At 42.9% G+C, this 20,646-nt stretch overlaps 1 protein-coding gene across 1 annotated transcript in view; it reads left to right on the forward strand.

Moving 5' to 3' along the window:
• Positions 1 to 2,364: 2,364 nt before the first annotated feature.
• LRRC74A (leucine rich repeat containing 74A) overlaps positions 2,365 to 20,646 on the forward strand; it is a 19,681-nt gene continuing 1,399 nt past the window's right edge. Inside the window, exons 1-13 of the mRNA XM_009993969.1 lie at positions 2,365 to 2,455; positions 6,307 to 6,417; positions 7,669 to 7,844; positions 8,479 to 8,586; positions 9,322 to 9,418; positions 9,841 to 9,890; positions 10,674 to 10,755; positions 12,433 to 12,518; positions 12,877 to 13,071; positions 14,694 to 14,789; positions 18,346 to 18,489; positions 19,797 to 19,904; positions 20,513 to 20,598. Coding sequence (XP_009992271.1) covers positions 2,365 to 2,455; positions 6,307 to 6,417; positions 7,669 to 7,844; positions 8,479 to 8,586; positions 9,322 to 9,418; positions 9,841 to 9,890; positions 10,674 to 10,755; positions 12,433 to 12,518; positions 12,877 to 13,071; positions 14,694 to 14,789; positions 18,346 to 18,489; positions 19,797 to 19,904; positions 20,513 to 20,598 — 1,430 coding nt within the window. The remainder of the gene's footprint in view (positions 2,456 to 6,306; positions 6,418 to 7,668; positions 7,845 to 8,478; positions 8,587 to 9,321; positions 9,419 to 9,840; positions 9,891 to 10,673; positions 10,756 to 12,432; positions 12,519 to 12,876; positions 13,072 to 14,693; positions 14,790 to 18,345; positions 18,490 to 19,796; positions 19,905 to 20,512; positions 20,599 to 20,646) is intronic.

The following is a 20,646-nucleotide window of genomic DNA, read 5'->3' on the forward strand; positions in this document are numbered from 1 at the left end:
GAGGGCTGCGGGGTCGGAGGGCTGCGGGGCAGGAGGCTGCGGGCCCTGCTCCCGGCCGGGCCAGGCCGCGGGGCCCGCCCGCAGGGCTGCGCCCGAGGGCTTGGAAGGTGCCAGTCACCCCGAGCAGGGGGACGGCAGCTTTCTGGCCTCTCCACACTCCAGTTTGTGTTTTCAAACAAAACTTTTCACGCCCCGTTCTCTAGAAATCCAAACAGATGGGAAAATTTCCGTTACTTTTTCCCTTGAAAGCTGCTGAGCAAACACAATCCGTTTGCTCCAGATGAGTTAATAATTTCACAGGCTTTGCTAACGCAGTTGATCATCGCCAAGGTTCTGCCGTGTGTCTGTGTGGACAGATGGCCTCGGGGGTTTGCAGCGGTGCCGGGAGCGTGTTCTCCCTGGCTGAGCTGGTCGCAGGTCCCACAGCTCTGCAGGCTCCCTCTCACCTGGCCCTGAGCAGGCTGTGCCTCTGCAAGCTGAGACCCATCCTGTGTTTAATCCAGACCGTTTCATATGAAAGACAAGCCCTGGTTGAAGTCCACATTTTTAATGTTTTGCTTCATTCCTCATTCAAATGTGTGTAACATCTGAGGGCAAACAGACACCTCTACAGCTTTTTACACCAAACACATGCTCCTAATGTATGATCTCAGTAGCCTTCCAGGCTCTCTGTAAGATGGGCACTTGCAAACGAACTCAAGACTCATGTCATCCCTGCTTTTTGTGGTGAGGAATGGTGCCAAACCGTTCCCTTGATGGTGACCAGCTGCTGTCTCACGGATTAGACTTGGACAAAACACTTTTTGAGGGACAACCTGCCTCTTACCCTATTTGTGTATGGTGATTAGCACAACAGGTGTCCGTGGCTAGGATCTAAGCTGATGCTATAATGTATATAAATAATAATCCCACTGGTCTCATTTTTAGATCCCCAGTTACAAAACACTGTAGACCATAGAGTGACTTGGATCCCACAGATGTCTCTGGGAAAGCACAGAACTGAACTGTGGTCTCTCATATCCTGCTGCAATAAGCAAACCTCTGGAAACCATCATTGGTTTCTAGTCAGAAAATTGAGGTTGTTCTCCAGAGGAAGAATCTGCAACTTTAAGGGGGCTGATGACTGGGACATTTAAAACAAGGCTGTTTTTTAAAAGAAAAGATCTAAGAAAGTATTTTCAGACACAACCCACATCAGGATAATCAGTCTGAAATGAGAGGAGAATGTTAGCCCGTGCCACAACCAATCAAGTATCCGGACGGCCACAGTTGTTTGGCCTATGCTAGAAAAAATATTTACAAACTTTGGCAAGGAAATGAAAGCTGACAGTGGTCATCTGCTTCAGGGTCAAACCTGTTGTGGTATTTTGTTTTATGTTCAAATATAACCATACCATGGTCTCTAATGACTGGACTACTTGAGAGGTTTATGTAGAGCCCAGGGCAATAAAGCCACTAAAAATACCCCATCCTTGGGGAAACTGGTTTTTTTCTTCCTCTCTATATAGCCCATATTACACTGTGTAGGCTACATAAACTTAAAAATCTGTACGAGAGATTATGTTCACTGAGCATTGCCCATAACGGAGAGATTTCTAAGTGTATGTATTAGTTCTGCTCAAACTTTATCAGAAAGCCTCTTCTATTACAGTTTTGGTTTTTCCCCCTTAGGAAAAATCACAAAGTTCTCAATATAAATGATGAAAAATAATAAATACTGAACCAATTTTGGCACCAACAGGAGTTGGTGAGATGAAAGAGTACTTGATTGGAGGCCCTATTAAGTGCTGACATGTTTACAAGCCACACTTTATTACCAAACATACCAGGAATTTGGCAGTAGGGAAGCCTCAATCTGTTCAAGATTAATAAAGTGAGTACACTCCTACCCTTATCTCCTTTAAGGCTATAACTGCTGCAGTCTGCCTTTCTCATGAGATAGTACAAACTGGAATATGAACTCAAAGAAGAGGAGAACTCTTACCAGCAGCCTGGCATGACTCTCTAATATGTCGAGGGGGACTTAACATGCAAAAATGCAGCTATTCTCAGTTATCAGGAGCTGATTGGATCCCAGCACAATTTGAGTTTCCAACACTGAATGTCACCCTTCGGAGCTGGAAGGTGCAGATGAGGTCACAAAAGGGAGTTGGTGGAAGGACAGGGGGTGGGGCAACCACAGGGCTTTCTCATCACACCTGGTGAGCCCCTGCAGGAGAAAAATGGGATTGTCCTGTTTATAAACAATATAAATCCAGAGCACAGATCTTACAAGTGGCACTGTTCCTCCTGGAGATGTTTTAATCATAGCCAAGTAGCTGTGCTTTTTGTGTGTAGGTGTGAGGAACTCACAGGTTCTAGGAGATGGCTGTGAACTCCTCATCTACAGAAGAGAAAAAGGAAATGGATCCTACACTCTCTGGTGGTGACATGAAGGACGAATCTGAGGATGCAGGTGTGGTGTTTAGTTCCTAGCAAACCCACTTCAGAAATAGTCAGAAGTGGCTGAAGGAAAACTGCCAGCAACCAAAATGGACAGGCAATCCCAGCTCCCAGGCAACTCCACCCAGCTGCTCCTAATGCCCACAGGAGATGTCAGAACTCAGCCCCTTAGGAGACCAGATCCTGTTTGAGCCCTCCATTGCCCAGGGCTCAAGCAGGGCATGAGGGGCAGAAGAGTTTTCTGAACCTGCTGCTATCAGGCTCTGCTTGTGCACAGCAGAGTCAGGCTCTAGATCTGCTTACAGCATTTTGGCCTGACTTCCTAGCTTAGCACAGCAGCTCCTCTCAAGGTTCAAAGCTTCCTTTGGCCTATTACTTAGTCATTACAAATTAATTTCTTATTTTCCTTCATAATACAATTACTGTAAGGTAGTCAGATAAGTAGCTCTGGGATTTTTCCTGATCCAGAAATAATAATTTATTGCCTGTTTAGAGTTAGTGCCTTTAAGAAAGCTTTTCTGCAAACAAGGTTTCTGTTCTTGGCATAAACTCTTGAAGCTGTAACTCAGGTGGGATCTGGCAAAATTAATTACCTGCTATCAAGCCCAAATAATTAAATTAAAATTAGTATTTCTCATGGGTTTTGACAGCATTAACTTAAAAAATATTATCATTAGGAAATACCTGATCAGTTAGTAGTTGTTTACCATTTTTCCTTACCTATCTGATTAAATAACTATGGGTAAAATGCTAGCTGAATTTGTCTGACAGTAGCAGCTAGGAGAATGATAATTGTTAATGTTACATTATTTGAGGCAAAATGTCAAAACATCTGGTTGTTTTGCTTTTTCCTTGGTCTAAAATATTTATATTAGGGTGGAGAATTATTTTTTTTTTCCCATAAATATTTAACATATTTGTTTACCATTTCTCCAGAAGTCTTTTGATATCCACAGTGGCATGACTTAAAATTGGAGATAAAGATTTGAGACCCTTGACTAGATGACCAAGCTAAGACAGACAGTTTTTTCCAAACCACAGTAAACCTAACTTCTTAATTTTTCAATAAATGACAACATTTAGTATCTTAACTCCTAAATACTTTGCTTAGATCCAAAATCTGTGTCCTCATACATTCCTTCAATAGTTAATATTTCCAAGTTGGTATAATCATGTAGTATGACAAATCACAGAATTATATTTGAGTGTTTAAATTAGTGTAATTTTGTTAGCATACTGCAAAATGCTATATTCCATTTTATTAGTTGCCCCAGTTGAGCTGTTACTGTGATATATTTCTTATGCCAGACATTCAGAACGAAAGAAGTGAGGAAAACATTGGTAGCTTCCTTTCCTGGCTGAAATTCCTTAGTATTTATCAATTCGACTTTATCCTGGCAGAGAAGAACTGTTTATTAAAATCTTCATCTGACCTTTATGTCCATCAACAGTGATTCTAAGAGACACCATTTTATTAGTTCAGCAGCACAAAGTAGGACCTTGTTGCAATGCTAGGAAAAAGATAAGAAACATTTTCTCTGCTCCACAGAGCTATTGAAGTATAAATTGCTCGTGTGATTTATTGAATATTTGTACAACAGAAACGAAGGCACAACATAAAGCAATGTACCCAGAGAACAGGCATTGTTAACCTGGCATGATTGACAGGTTTTTCAGTTATCTGGATGCATCCCTCACAAATTTGCACATCCTGCTGTGGAGTGAACTCCCTTCCTAACTCCTGGTTTATGACTGATACAAGCCATGCATGAGGCAGGCTGACCAGAAAGCTGTGTCTGCAGCCCCAACACCTGAGGAAAGGAGATAGTGATAAAGGAGTCCCTATACCCATCAGTTTCTGCTGATCAATAATCATGATTAAATGCTTTCCAAATTCCAGCTTGAATGGCAGTATTATAATCTGGATGAGTGCCAAGTTCTACAGCTCCACAGGGGCCTGGGGACTGCTTCTGAATCTACCTCAGAAGGTTCAGTCCACACACTGCAGGACTAGCTGACGTACTGGGCACATGGCAGTCGTGTTATTGGGGGATGATACAGCCTGGATAGGCTTTCTATAGCTAGGCATTCTGTTTCCTGGAATGGGAAGTTTGTTTTTATCAGGATGTCCAGCATTCTAGGGCCATTAAGCAAAGAGGATCAGTGGGCCCTGTCATAATGTCCCAAATCTTTGGTTCTACTTGTCTCATGAGTTCTTTACATAAGACTTAGACCTATTTTTACCCTTTTTAAAATCTTTTTGTACTAAAGTAATGCAAGAAAACCCATCATTTGAACAAATGAAGTCTGGCAGAAGGAAAAGGTCTTAATGAAGGAGCTGCAGCTGCAGGGCTGGTTGAAATGTGGTGATGTGGGTGCCAGCTGGCCAGTCTTTCCCTCTCATAGGTCTGAATGAACAGCCAAACTGCAAGCTTCAAGTCACATATCAATGCTAAGTGACTACTAAAGAGGGGTACAAAATTGCAGGTCAATAGCCTGGAGCTCTAAAGGGAAATAAGGAGTAAGGGAAGAAGGTAGTAAAAGGAGTGATAGAAAATGAAAAGGAAGATTCAGAGTAGGAAAAAAATGTCTATTATGTAATTAGCCAGAAAGTATTTTAGAAAATTTCCTTCCTCTCCTCTCCTCTCCTCTCCTCTCCTCTCCTCCCCTCCGCTTTCCTGGCCCCAAAGCCTTAACTTTCAGCAAAGTACACTCAAACCAACCTAATTACTGGTGAGTTTAGAAGCTAATACATCTCTCTTGTCAAAGCTGAGCTCCAGTGAAGGCCAACACACAGGGAGGGATTTTCACGTCCATAACTTGTGCGAGTTCCTTCAGAGGACCACTGGAAACAGCTGCTGAATAGCAATTACAGGCAGAGAGCAGGCATCAGCAGCCACTTTGCCATAGCAACGAGCCGAGCTGGACCGGCTCCCCAAAGACACCTCCTCCTTCCCCCGACGGACATGATGGGGTTCATCCATGGGTCCTGAGGGAGCTGGCAGATTCAGTTGCTAAGCCTCTGTCCATCATATTTGAGAGGTCATGGCAGCCTGGTGAGGTCCCTTCCCTCCCCTCCCTTCCCCTCCCCTCCCCTCCCCTCCCTTCCCCTCTCTTTCTCTCCCTTGCCCTTCTCTTCCCTTTTATTTAATTCTTCTCTTCTCCATTTATTCCTCTTTACAAGGATTTTTCTACATTTTCTTTCTCGCTAACTATAAACTAAATTATGACTTGTAGACAAGAGCAGCTGTATCACTTCCACTAGGTCTAGTTGCATTCAGTCCCAATATACAATAGCATTCAAACACTCTCTATTTTGCCATGCTGGAAGAGTACTACAAAGTATTCCCAGACTGATTGCAAAGTGAGAGAGCAGTGACCCATCCTGCCCTGCCTGGGGAAATGTGAGTCAGGTCAGGAGAGACAGGAGGAACTGGCATGGGTTTGGCTTGTAGGTTTGTGGGGAAATGGGATAGAGGGGAAATTTGCTTTGCTTGGTGGCTCAGAAAAACAAGAAGGGAGAGAAAGGCAGCTCACAAGGGAATTAAGACCTAATGTGGGAGAACTGTGAGTCCTCCACACATGGGCTGCAAAATTTGGGAAGGGCTCTTTCCAAGAGTTGTGAAGCCATGGCCAGTCTGCAGATCTGCAGCCCAAGAGTAAGCCTGTCTCCACACCAGCACCACATGCTTACAATGTACAGGGAGCGATGGCCCGAAGCAGGGCTGGGGAAGGATTGCACCCACAGCATGTTGAAGAGGGGTGCAGGCTTCAGGGAGAGCAGTGGGAGGTCTATCCTGTCCAGAGAGCCCCATCTCTGCTGGACCTGCATTAACAAAATTAATGCATTTGGTTTCATGACAGACCAGAATGAAGATACGTCCAAAACCAGTGAGTCTTCGGAGCCTGTGCCACTGGATGACGCCTCAGCAGACAAGGCCACAGAAGACTCAGACAGTGACCTGGAGGCTGCAGGTGAATGTCTTCTGACCATCTACCCTCATTAGCCTTTCGCTTATAGTCAGAGCTGTACCTACCAACTGGTATGTGCTCAAAATGGAGACCAAGGACACAATGCTGCCAGAGTCCAGACAACCACATGTAATCTGGGAATTGATAAAGGCAGAAAGCGATTAATTTCCCTCTAAGACCTCTCCCTTTGATGTCAAGCATCTTTCCTAACTGCTTTCTATACACCATGCCTACTCCTTTGTTCCTTCTTCTCTCCTCTGTTCTTTAATAACCAACAGTACTAGACCAGCCCACAGCCTGGGCAGCAGGAGCAGCCAGATGGGACTGAGGCTCTTTGTATGCTCCCAATGAAACACTGTGCAGCGATTGTGATCTGCGTATCAAAGGTCTGGTGTGATGAAGCCAGCCTGACACAACTGTCCCAGACTTTTCTGGTGGCTCTCTTCTTATCTTCTGCCTAGTGAAGTCAGTCCTCTGGCTTAACAAATCTTGCACTCATTTTTGTAACAGCAGGATTTGTCCATAATTTAAAATGAGAACTTTGAAACTTGTTATAAATGGAAGGAAAATAAAAAACTGTAAGAATGCAAGAATGAGGCTGTTTTGTTAGAGGACTCAGACTAAAGAAGAAAATGGCTTTCATGAGAGGGGAATTTGTCTTGAGGTCAAACCATTGAATGCATATAACAACTTGGAGAAATATGAGCTCTAAATATGAGGTTTGATGAAGGAATTCCAAATGACAGGGTTTTGTGGAAATACAGCTACCAGCTGCACTGATACATCTCACTGCAGCTGTGTCAACAACACCCAATGGCCAAAATGAGAATGCTGGGATTCTTTCTGCTGGTTGGAAGCCAAAATGTTCTGAGCTGTCCTAGCTCTGCTGGCAGTATCAGCTGTGTGCTTCAATTAAGATTTAAAAAAAAATAAGGAAAAAAAAAAAGATTGAAGTCTTTTTGCCTGATGTCAAGAATTCTCAATTACATCAAGAAAGGTTTAGTCACATTGCAGACTGGCGAGAAGCTTCAGCAAGTCACTAAATGCCAAATGGAGAAGCAAGTGGTATACATTAACACTTGGAGGTCTAGGATAAAGGGATGGGAGAATTAGGGGACGATAACCCTTTAAGAGTAAAAACCTACTGTTGCTGCCTAGTGCTACTTAATAAAATTAATTAAGTTACTTGACTTATTTTAAAGAGGAGGCAGTACACTGGATTCACCATTCATCAATATATTTTTTTCTCTGTAGATTCTGAGAAGGTCTTTGTGGGTATTACAGGCACAGAGCTGTACTTGGAAGCATGCAGGCTGATGGAGGTGGTGCCTGTCTCACACTTTATTCAGAACTTGGACAAGCCTTATATAAACCTAAACCACCATGGTCTAGGACCCAAAGGTGTCAAAGCTATTGCTATTGCTCTGGTGGTGAGTAGCCAGTAAGAATGCAGCCTCTGTTCTCAAGAAAACAGGCATTATAGGTGTCTCTCAGGCCTGGGAGCCATCACTGAGTACACAGTGCAGGAGAAAAAGTCATATATCTTCCCCATAGGAGCTCTGAGCATCCCTATTGTTTCTAATGCCCTGCACGGGAAATTTTGTGTGGCAACTGCTGGCCTTTGCAGGAGTTACCCCCAGGAGCAAACTGATGATCTTCAATGGGGCACAAGTCCCCAGTGCTCCTAATCTCTACAGGGCCAGAGGTAGGGCTGGAGGGATTGGTATCGCCCACTCTGGGGTTTGCATAGGGATGTGCTACACTCACCAATGGACAGGCTCAAGATGCCTGAACTCGAGCTTGGATCTGAACCTAGACCTTCAGGTTGTCAGAAAGCAATTAAAAGTCCTAGCCACTCAAAACTTCTCCAAAAAAAAGCATCTCTTTTGTATGCCAATTCCCACTGCCATGGCTCTTGTCACATCTCCTGATCACTGTCCTGCTCAGGTCCTGCAATACTTTCTGAGGTCTGGAGGACACATCCAGTGTCAGTTGAAATGAGGAAACTATCCCCTTCATTACCTTTTCAGCAGCTTTCTGTGTGTCCTCTTTGTGTCTTCCCAGTCCAACACAACCACCACCCATCTAGAGTTGGAAGACAACGGCATTCTGGCAGAAGGAGCCGTATGCATAGCAGAGATGCTACAAGAGAATTCCTCCCTTCAAGAACTGGTACCCAAACTGAAGTAGTTTGTAGCCAAAATCATTATTCATCAAGTTCAATCATCCAAAAGAAAACCAACTCATTCTATTACAATTTTTACTAAATAACCATTGTACCCATGCAAAAACATTCACATTCTGAAAGTCATGATATTTAATGCTGCTCTACTTTTAAAATGTACAAGCTTCTGAAAAGCAGAAGTGTGCAGATGATGGCAGTCTAGTGAATCTGGAACAGTTCCCTTCATTAGCAGATGTGACAATAATTACCATAACAAAGTATTTCTAGTTCATGCTTAGCCAATGGAAAAAATGTTTTGGTGATGAATTTTCATTCTTCAATATGACATGGGAAAGCTTTTGTAAATAGATTAAGGAAATAATGCAAAACTTTCATATATTAACTGTTCAGAATGTTCCTTCAATTTGAAACTGGGGTATATAAAATGCATTTTGATAGGCTATGAGTTCTGTGTTACACTAGAAGAAAAGATTCTTGGCTAAATGTCTCTTGGGTCACCGAAGACAAATACCCATGTGAAACTGATGACTCTAGGGCTTTATTCCTGTTAGGAAGGATACAGGGTTAAACACTTCTGCAACTCAGAGTTTAATTACTGTCTGGCTGACACTTCTTATATTGCTTGTCTTGCATTATTCCCTTGATATCTTGAGCATCAAGAAGACAATAATGTGATTCATTATTTGGACTCATTCTTCTTATCCTCCCTTCTTCCCTTCCAGAACATCTCCAATAACCACCTAGACACAGCAGGAGCAGAAGCCATTGCCAGTTTGCTTTTGGAGAACATGTCCCACATCCGTGTTCTTAAGCTCTCAGGTGGGCTATATGCACCCAAACAGTGATGGCAGTGGAAGTGAAATAATACATGTTTTGTTCCAGTCTCTCATCGTGAGGATATTAATCAGAGTATGGGCAAAATCAATCTCACAGTTATGTCTCTGACAGGAACCAGAGTAACAGTGGAAATCTACATTTATAGTGATGTGATTAAATAGTTGGCCTGCTCAGCCTCCAGCACCCCAAAAAAACGTTCCTTACAAGACACTTAGATAATTGCTGGAGTGTTTCCCACATCTTGCAGTAATTCTACTCTATGGAGTGAATATTGACTAACTTCTTACAGTCAGATATGGGTCTTGATTAACTGGAGGTTCCACCTAAAAGCACAGCTTCCTGCAGACCCCAACACAGCACCAAGGAAGAGATCAGTGCACTGTTAACATACTTCTCTTCCCCAGGGAACAACTTTGGAGAGGAGGCTGCATCATACTTTGCAGAGGCATTTATGGTGAGTTACCTGAAATTCAAGGTCATTTGCAGCCCTGGCTGTGTAACAGACTCTCCTCATCTTGAAGCTGCTACTAACTTGGCATGATTTCATTTGGCAATGCACAAATGATTTCCTGGCATAATTCTGCTAAGTGGCTCTTGCTTACTTCAGAAATGAGAGGGGCTGGGAGGACACTGAGCAGGATGGACTGCATTAACATTTTCTAAGGACAGCTGTGTGAGTCTGGCTGAGAAAAAAACCTTCAAGAACTGTGTAACAGAACAACAGAATGACATCTGGGTGACAAAAAAGTTCCAAGAAGCATAAGTAACACAACTCCATATGATCTTGCAATTCCTCAGTAAAAATAAGACTTGACTTCTCTGCTTAGTTTGTGTTTCAAAGCTTCTACATCATTTGGTACCACCAGAAGCTACCCTGAAGCAAGGCCTTGACCTGATGTCAGAGAGTGCTCTTGGTCAAAGCACAATGGTGGGAGTGAAACAGGGGCATGAACAGAACTGCAGGATGTGTTGCAGGCCAGACATGAGCTGTGTGAGGGAAATTTGCACAATACAAAATCCTACTGCTTGTGCTGTTTTGGGAAGATAATCACTGTGATGTTATATGCCTGACAAAGCTTTGTTTTGAGACACACAGTGCCACAATGTCCATGCTGATGATCTCCCATGAAAATCTCAGTGTGTCTGACATCCTTGTTTCATCCTCCTGCCTTGGCATGGCATCTGATTGCAGCTGGCTGGAAGATCATACTGTCTCTGCACATTTGTCTTTCTGCAGGGCAATTACCGAGTGAAGGAGCTGGACCTCAGCCACAATGAGTTCTCTGAGAAGGGAGGACAGCTCCTGGGACAGATGCTCGGTAACTTAATTTATTACTCCTGCAAAGCCAGAAGTACAGGCACTGAGGAACTTGATGGTGTCAACACAATGAACATGCATTTTCTTCTCTAGCAAAAATGTCCCCTGACCTGATGGGTAGTACAAAAGACAGAGTGCCCAAATTTACAGATCACTCTTACTGCCACGGGTGACTCCAGCAACTATTACCAATGTCTCAGAACACAAATGCAGAATGAGAAATCACAGAAACAGGGCAGTCTGTGTCAAGAGAGGAGGGAGAGAAGTCCCTCAAGGAGTATAAAACAGAAAACTGCATTTTGCTAAAATCTAATAGGATCAGAACTATTGTTTGTTTTAAGCTTTTGATTACCAAGTTCAGGAGTGATTTTAATTTTTTCTTAAGTAGCTCAGATCCTAATGGTTTTAGCCATTGCACAGCAAGCAACAAGGGGAACAGATTAGTAATAAATAAAATTAAGCTGACTAATTCAGCTGTTCATTCAAAGTCAGATCCAGAGTGTGCTAGTAGCCCTGGAGAAGGAAAGCAAACAAAACAGTTACAGTCTTTCAGTAATCTCCCAGGTACTATTAGTGCACTGGGAAAGACCTGCATGAATTTCTGACAGCTCTTCCTCCCTCAGTATGTCCAACACACCTGGTACCGTAATGGCCTAAGCATGTGCTATCAGCATCCAGCATTCCTTGAACATTTCAGTAAAACAATGCCTTCAGTTTAGCTGATTATTTCCTTCTCCTGGTTCAGTATTTGCACTGATATGTGTCCCTTTCTAATTGCAGTCCATGTCTTTAAAAGATGGATCAATTGAAACTGCAGTGAGGACAAGGCAGTGTGCCCCTGCCTTGGACAAGCCTGTAGGCAATGTGAACATCAGTACTAAAACCTGTAACCCTTCCTAGCCAAAAAAAAAATGCCTCTCCACAATTAAAAGTCTTACAGCTCTTCTCTCCTTGCAGCTCACTTGAGGCAGGAGAAGCAGAGATTAGTGCAGAATCAATTACTTTTCTGTTTTGGTTTTTTGGTGTGTTGTTGTTTTTTTTCTTAAAGGAATCTTTTTAATGCAGCTAAACTCACCATCTGCCTCCATCCAACCTCCCATCCATGGAAAATCTGGATGAGACATTCTCTCTGAGAATGAGAAGCGAGTGTTGGCAGCAAGTCCTACCCCTCGCAGTGTCACAGTAGACACACATGAATTCACACATCCCCTCCTCTGAGTAGAACTTACACTGTGAGGTGTGCTATGCATATGAATTGGCACTGGCACATGTACAGCTGGGCACAGCTACCATCTTAAGCTGAATTCCTCTCTTCTGCTAAGCAAACATACACAGAGTGAGTCTTGATATTTTAGATGTGGCAAGGAGAATCCAGCCATTTTTCACAGTGAGTGTCTATTAATATAAGAAATCCTCCCTCTCTCTACCTTCCTCCTTCATAACATATTATTTGATTAAGCCAGAAAAACAAACTGTGTTCCCTTTCTGCTTGTGATCAACAGCCCATTCTCTGTTCCTTGGATACAGTCTACATCAAAGACTCTGTAGGTACAGAATTCTACTGCAATTCTACTGCTGTTGCTGAAACCCCAGCAATCATTCTCTTAGTCCCTAAGTGGGTCAGCAGCTATGTCCAGACCACTCTTCATGAGCTAACATCTCAGTTTCTCTCTCCTAGCCAGCAACACAACACTGGAGATTCTGGACCTGAGCTGGAACCACCTGAGGAGGAAGGGGACAGAAGCATTAGGCAAAGGTCTTAAGGTAGGAATGTTCCTGTTTTGTGAAACTCTTCACAGTGATTATTACCAGGAGCTGGCTGAAATACTGATTGGGAACTCACATCTCTGAGGTCTGAGCAGGATTCAGTAGGTCTATCAGGGCTCATCCTACTGATAGTAGCAGTCAGTGCCAGGAGAAAGGCTGAAACAATAAACAATAAGTAGGTCTGGTGACTTATGTAGGTGAAGAGACCCTGATGAAATTGTGATTGAAGAGTTTGGATTCATTGTGACCGCCTGAGTGGGACTTCAGGGATGCTCCTGTTTCAGCTAGGCAAGAAAGGGTAGAGTGGTACAGAAGTTGGCATGCAGTTTCTAAGATTTCTCTCCTCTCCCTGGAGGGCAATGATGTACTGAAAAGACTCAACCTTTCTTGGAATGCCATTGGCAACGAGGGAGCACTGGCCCTAGGAGAAGCTCTCAGAGTCAATGAAGTGCTGCTTCACCTGGACATCAGCAACAACCAGATCAATGACGAGGGAGCCAAGAAGTTCTGCAGGGGCCTTGAAGTCAATGGAAAACTCAAAACCCTGAAGGTAAAATAAAGCCCAGGCAGGGCTAGAGGAAAAAACAGTGGGAGTAGAAAGATCTGAGTCAGGAGGGACAGAGGACAGAGATGAGCTGTCTGAGCTGGAACTGGAGGAAATTAGTATTGGTCTGGGTTGAAAGTGAGTAGAGCAGAAGGCAAGTCAATCCTGTGATTTTTTTCCAGGGCAACTAAATTGCACTGTTCCCTAAAAAAATCCCCCAGGGACTGGCCTGGCAGAGCACCATACCCTTTATCACCTGAGGCAGTTGATTTCTGTCATGTCTAGTTTCAGTCAAGTGAGAATCTAGGCATTCAAAAGGTCTAGCAGAGAGCCTAGACATTCAACAGGCCTGCATATATACATAAAATGTAGTTGTGAAAGTACTTATGTACATGTAATATGCATTTCACCCTAAGGCAAAGGTTCATACTGAAGTTCACAGGTGGGCAAGAGTGCACCTTTCTCAGTGTATTAATCATTCGCTATAAATGTATTCAAACACAGGGCACACTGTTATTGTCATGTCTCCTAACTAAAGGAGAGGAGTATTATCAATTCCTGGAAAAGAAAGTCAAAACTGCCTTCTAGGAAGCAAGGGATCAATAATCCTGGAAAGGGCAAAACTGAATGAACAGCCAAGCTGACTTCAGAGGTTAGGGCTGAGAGCTAACATGTCTTCTTAATCCCACATCGATCTCCAGCGATTCAGCTCAGAAAAGTGAGTTTGCTTATGATCTGTATTCTCATCTAGATCTAATATCACCATCCTGCAAGCCTGCAAATGGCAGTATGGTGGTTGAGGGGCATATTTAAAGCTGTTCATGTAGGCCTTTATTTGGACACCCTTGTCCTTGTAAATCACACCAGTCTTTGAGACTGCTGTTTAGATTATGTAAATAAATGTCTGTTTGCATTCCTCTTAACCTGGCTTGAGGTAAGGTCACTAGCTCACACCAAGGCATTCCTCTCTCTTTGTAGCTGCAAAGATTGTCTTTGGAGCTGTTAACACAAAGAACTTAATGGAGGACGTGGCTTCTGCTGGCCAAGAAAGTTTTATTTCAGATGGTGGGAGTGAGCACTGCACACCAAGACCAAGGTGGGGGAGAGGTGATGTTCACACACTTAAAAGATGGCCGTGGCAATGCCAAACCAAGAACACCAGACAGCGAGGCCCTGTAGGCTAGAGACAGCCAATCAGCCTGAGCTCTGAGCTGCTGCACTGCCAAGAGGAGCCCAGGGTATGGGAAGTGTCCTGAGGGGCATATCCCCTTCCAGAAGACCCCTCCTAGCAAGCACACATTAAAACGCAGCCCATTGCCTTAGCCTCTCCCCATCACATGATTAAACATATCGACACCACATACTTATATGATGGAAGAGACTTCATATGTGGAATTTCACACAAGAACAGAGAGAAGCTGAGAATGAAACACCACTGGGAAGTTGTATTGCAGAGTTTTGTGGAGCAGAGACAAGAGATGGTGAGATAACAGACAAACCCATCAGAACGGACCACAGTTATCCTACAGCCCTGCTGAAAAGGTCATCCTTGATGTTACAGCCTGCCTTCTGCCAGGCATGAGATCCTCATTCTCACTGTGTCTGAATCTATGTCTCTTCTTCTACAGATGACCAGCAATCCACTGACCATGGAAGGTGCCACTGCACTAGTCATGTCTGTTAGAAAGAACACAAATTCTGTGATAGAGGAGATCGACATCTCAGTAAGAGTTTATGTGCTGGAAAACCTCCAGGATACTCCATATTTTTTTAAGAACTGTGTGGATCACAGAGCTGCCCCTTTCCAAAACTGTTTTGAGACTTGCTGTTTTCTTCAGTTATGCATAGACGTTAATAGAAAGTGGCTGCTATCTGACAGCCTTTCTAGAGCCATGTGGAAATTATAGGTCTTTGGTCTAGCTCTGGAGAGAGATGACTGTAGTATCACCACATTCCACTCCCTTCCATTTTACCATAGCAGAACAATAACACGTAGTTAATTGCCACTGGAGGATGAATTCTCTTCATCCCCTGAGCTGTCTCCCTCCAGGGCAGCCTAAGATGCTAGATACTCTGAAGTGCTTTGATACCCTGTCAGTATGTATGAGGAGCCGAAGATGGGTGCTTCAAGGCATTGAAGGCAAAGCAATTTTATAAAAAAAATAATCATTAAAAATAAAAATAATTTTTAAAAAAAAAACAACCCACAAAAAAAAAAATGCAAAAGCTGGTGTGGAAGGGAAAAAACAAAGAGGCAAAATCTTAGAATGGTAGTCCATAGCAAGTTGGAAGCACAACACATATTTTTGTAATCTTATGTGTTGCTTCTAAAATAGGAGACCCAGAAATGCTTCTGAGCTCTTGAGTGAGGCCAGGGGTTGCAAACCAACTCTGGGAAGAGACCTGAGCACACACCAGTCTGCTCCTAGTTCTCCCATCCGTGCATTTGTGCTTCACGGGAGCAGTTGCCAAGGGCCTCAGGCCCCTCCACCCACCTTTGGGAGCACTGTGATTAAAGGAAAGAGCATTTTCACAAAAATTAGGTTTGTGACTTGAAATATAAATAGTGTGTTCACATTTGAAACTAGGTAAAAAAAAAAAAACAAAACAAAAAAATCCTGGGCAGTTTTGGAGACTCATGATGGGTTGTATCTAAGTTACCTCTACATGTGTGTCTTTGTCCTGTGGTTACGGTGCTAAAGAAAGAAACTAAACCAAAGCAGAATAAATAATATTAATCTATGGTCTTTCTTGAGAGCATCAAGGGCTTTCAACAGAGATCGTCTGAAGAACAGGCGTTCCTCTAGGGCAGACAATTTTTCCTGCATAAATTAAGATCAAAGAGAATTATTTGCCAAGTCTGCAAGGAGTCAGGCCTCACTCTGCAAAGGAAAACTAAAACTGGCTGTGTGGGAGTAAAAGGCTTCATTACAGTATGCATGGTTCTGCTAGTTTTATTTCTGAAAACCTAAAGAATTCATAAACTTGGAAAGAGCAATATACTTCAGCAAAATTCTGAGAAATTACATTATTGAAATGCATTTCTTTAAAAGGAGGTACTTGAGTAATTTTGAGGCAAGGAGTTAATTAACATGAAGAATCTTCAACCTAAATCTCACTATGAATTCCAGGTTTTTAGGGTTAACAGATGCTCTTTTCACTTCACCCTTCTAAAAGTCTAAATTACCTGACATTTCACAAGATAAATGGTAAATGGCATAAATTTACAATGACATTTCAGTATCCCAATCAAATGCTTATAGCAAACATCTAATCTATCTGACGGACTTCATCCCACCTGTGATGTAGGGAGTCTTGCATTTCAATTCAGAATATTTGCAAATAGACATTTCCAAAGATCTTGCGCTGTCTTAAACCTTTAAGAAATTAGTAAAGGTTTTAATCTTTTGTAGGGCACTTAAGGGAAGACATAAACAAAAGCCTCTTCTGACCCTTTTCCCAGTGATAAATGCTTATGTTGACTTTTAAAGAATGAACAATTAGTTTGTCTGTAAGAGGAATTTCAAATAAAGATCACGTTGGTCTGATAGCACTAACAAAGACAAAGCAATAGAAAGGCATCATTTTACCAAGCTTGTTGCTTCTGACAGCATTTCTAAGCATGACTCTTCCCCACATTCTTGTCATAATCTACTCTTTATAGGATTTTAACTTGCAGATACTATCGAACATTTTATGGAAGTCATGAATCAAAATAGCCAGCATGTGCCCATCTTCACCATCACAGGGCAAAAGAAAATACTGTCCCTTTTCAGCTGTCTGTGTGTTGTTCTCCTGGACTGTGAACTGCCTGTGTCAAACATGCAGAAAGGCACCAGCTAGCTCGTTCCAGGTGCCACCCGACCCCAGCGTGGCTTGCTAGGCCAGACACAGGGCTTTGGCTATGCTGCTTCTGAGGCTGTACTGGTGGTCCACTGGCTTTCCCATGGGGTCAGGCTCAGGCTGGTAAGACCTGGAGAGAGCTGGTAGCCAGCAGAGCCAGCTCGAGCTCTCCTATGCTGTGCTCCCAGAACTAGGACACTCTGCTAGTGTGCAGGGATGGCTGAATAGCTTCTTCAGAGTCACTCTGCATCCACAAAACCATTGGTGCCGAATGCAGTCTAGTAAACCCAGTCAGACCCAGACTCATTCAAGACTTGTCTTCAAGAAGTAACATTCAAGACCTCCCTGCATAGTAGATCATGAGCTTCTAGATGGATCTTAAGAACAGTGGGTCTTAAGCTTCTAAAAAGAAGCTATAAAAATGCATTAAGAGACTTTGTATATAAAGTTTTGGAGGAAAAGACAGTGCTTGATGCCATGGGAACCCACTGCAATGACAGAAAACAGAAGTTTATGTGGATTTCCTGAACTGCTTTGAAATTCCCAACAATTAAATATATAACTAAGGTAATACATGGAAATTCCCCTGTCATCGTGGGTATGAACAAAATCATGATCACGTTTTTAAGAGATCAGTCAAGGCAAAGACAAATTTATCATAACTTAAATTTAGAAGAATACATTACAGTGACATCAATAATACTTTCATTGATAGTTATTTTCTAATATCCCAAATCAGGACACTGTGCTGCTGCCCATTCTGTAAGTGCTAAAACAGGAAACTCACGGTGTGAGCTCTGACATGCTGAATTGTCACTACTCTGAAACTCTTAGGAAAAAACCAAACATCAAGTCTTGTACTGCTGACTGAAGCCTCCTATTAGGGTTGCACAGTGAAACAGCTTTACCAATAGTTCTTTTCACCTGGAGACACTCAGACTCTTCCCAGAGAGGTGCATCTTTCTTGTCTGGGCTATAAAGCTACATTGCTGGATATACCAATCCTTTAGGCCTTTTTTTCATTTTTTGCAGAACTCTATGGCACATTTTGGCCATTAACTGTTCAACTTGCAGTCTGTATCTTAACCAAATGGAGAGGAAACCCATGTAGAATTATCTCAGGGAGGAAACTTTGAATCACTTAACATAAGAGGTCTTTGGTGTAGACATTTACTAGATGAACATCCAGCAAACCTTAAGCTACTTTCTACATAAACTGGTAGACCCTTTTCTGCCTTAGAAAAGAGAAAAAGAGAAAGAAGATTACCTACGTAGGGTCAGGCCTTCATGGGATTGCTGGAAGTGAAGAGTAGAGATAGAAGGCACCACTCTTAGGAGAGAATGGTTAATGTTGGCTTTAGATGGGTCTGTGAAAACCAACAAATCTATGTTGTTCTTTCTGTGTCCACACTGATTGCAGTCTCTTCTATGTACCAGAATGTGTTGGTGAATGAAACTTTCATCAAATTGCTGGATTTGGTGTATCAAATGCATCCTGACCTAGATGTCATCTATGGTGAGGTTGAAGGCCGTATCTGCAAGTTCCCCAAGCATCACGCAACTGCCATGAAAGTGATTGAGGTGAGCTACTGAATTTGGGTCCATAGCTCCCCTGTACACAGTAGAAATGCTTGAAGCACTTGGAGGAATGGAGGTTGGAAGGATAGGCTTTCTTCCAAATGGGTAATTCAGCCAAGTTCCTTCAGGAAAGTGTATTCACAAAGACTGTCACAATGTTCACATATATCAGTCCATGCAAACTGACTATGCAAATCCTTTGATCTTCTGGAGAAATTAGTGCCTTGGGATATAAGAGCACTGGGGGAAAAATAAAATAAACTGACTGTTTCCAGATCTGATCCAAATGAGTGACCATCCTCATCACAAGCCCACCACAACAGCTGACTTTCATTGAACCCTTCACTGACAGTTGTGCCTTAGCAGCAAAATTAACATGCTTCTTAAAAGTAGGATATGGTGTTACAAGCAAATACTGTCCTAAATAGAAATTACTTAGCTTTTCAAGGTCTGTAATTTCTAAGGATAGCAGCAGATGGTGCTGTCCTCCATGCTGGAAGGCAATGCAAGCACTTGAGCATTGCTGAGGTGTAGATTTAGATTAGATATTAGAAAGAACTTGTTTACTGTGAGAGTGGTGAGACACTGGAAGAGGTTGCTCAGAGGAGTTGTGGATGCCCTCTCCTTGGAAGTGTTCAAGGCCAGGCTGGATGGGGCTTTGAGCAACCTGGTCTAGAGGAAGGTGTCCCTGCCCATGCAAGGGAGTTGGAACTACATGAACTTCCAAGTCCCTTCCAGCCTATTCCATTCCATTCCATTCCATTCCATTCCATTCCATTCCATTCCATTCCATTCCATTCCATACTATTTTTCTAAGCAAAAGCTTGGACTGTTAGCTCACATCAAACAGTGCTGCTGTGCTTCTACAGCAATGAATTGCTTTGCAATTTTTAACAGCAGATATGGTACTCCAATGTGTCCTCATTCAAACAAACTGGAATTCAGAGAACAACTGAAGTGATCAGAGACCTGGGGAGAGGACTGTCTCTGGTTTAGATATCCTAGCCAAGCAGTGGCTGCTGGGATGAGGACCAAATAACCATATGCAATTGTGAGGAGAAACAGGCTTATTACTGGTTCTCATTTCAAGGTAGAGAGAAAAGGAAGTATAACTGGGAAGAATTGGATTAACCTGAACAAAAGGATGTTGTTGTGACAATAAGGTAGCTGCACAAGGAGTTATGGACTCATATCTCAGTGATAGGCTGAGTAAAGGGAGGGTGATAGGTGGAAGAATAAGGGGTGACCTGGAAGCAGGTATGAGTGGCTGTTTCATGATTGTGCCCATGTTTTATCTCCATTTCTTTTAGAACTATTTGAAAGACCACAACCTACAACTCTGGGACTTTTTTAGGAATATTGACAAGGATGGAAATATGAAGATCCCTGTGGCAGCCTTCCGGAGAGCCTTGTTGCAGGTGTGCCTCTGAAAATCCAGCCAGGATGCTCTTCTGGCAGGGTACTGCTCTGGGGAAGCTGTTCTGCTGCAGCGCGGCCACCGTTCAACCTTGCTGGTGGCACTGTTTGGACTAAAAGGCTAAATTCACCTATTGCAAAAGGTGAACCCTGACCAAAAGTTAAGACCCAACAGAAATCCTGTGCCATCCGATAAATACTGCAGGTGGCATGAATAATAATGGATCAACTTCAGAATATCACAAGAACCTTGTAAAATCATAGTCACAAGATGCTACCTATCGGATATACAGGATCTTGATAGTTATGAGTTATTGCTATGGGAAAGTGAAAAAGAGGCATTCAGTCCCTTCCCTCTGCACACTGAGAGGACAGGCCTCTTTCTGCCAAAACCACCATGGTGCCTGGGATCAGCAGCAATGGTCAGCCAGCCACTATGCTATTTTATTTAAAAATGCATTAAAATGTGATTTTAATCCTAAAAGAGTGAAAGTGCCTCCCCAGCACCACCCTGCGGATTTTTTACTTCCCATCTTCCAGGTACCAGGCCATCTGCTCACCTACTAAATGATGGGTCCCACGTTTGTTAATAGTTATCTTATCCTCTTAGCAATCAAGCATCCCACTGGATCGAGACCAAATTGGGGAACTAGTGCGCAAGTTGGACCAGAAGCAGACAGGGGTTGTGGACTATAGGTGAGTGACTCCACTTACTGTCCTGCCTTTTTTTTTTTTTTTTTTTTT

Source organism: Chaetura pelagica, unplaced genomic scaffold (assembly GCF_000747805.2).
Source record: "Chaetura pelagica isolate M959 unplaced genomic scaffold, ChaPel_1.0 scaffold11, whole genome shotgun sequence".
NCBI lineage: Eukaryota > Metazoa > Chordata > Aves > Apodiformes > Apodidae > Chaetura > Chaetura pelagica.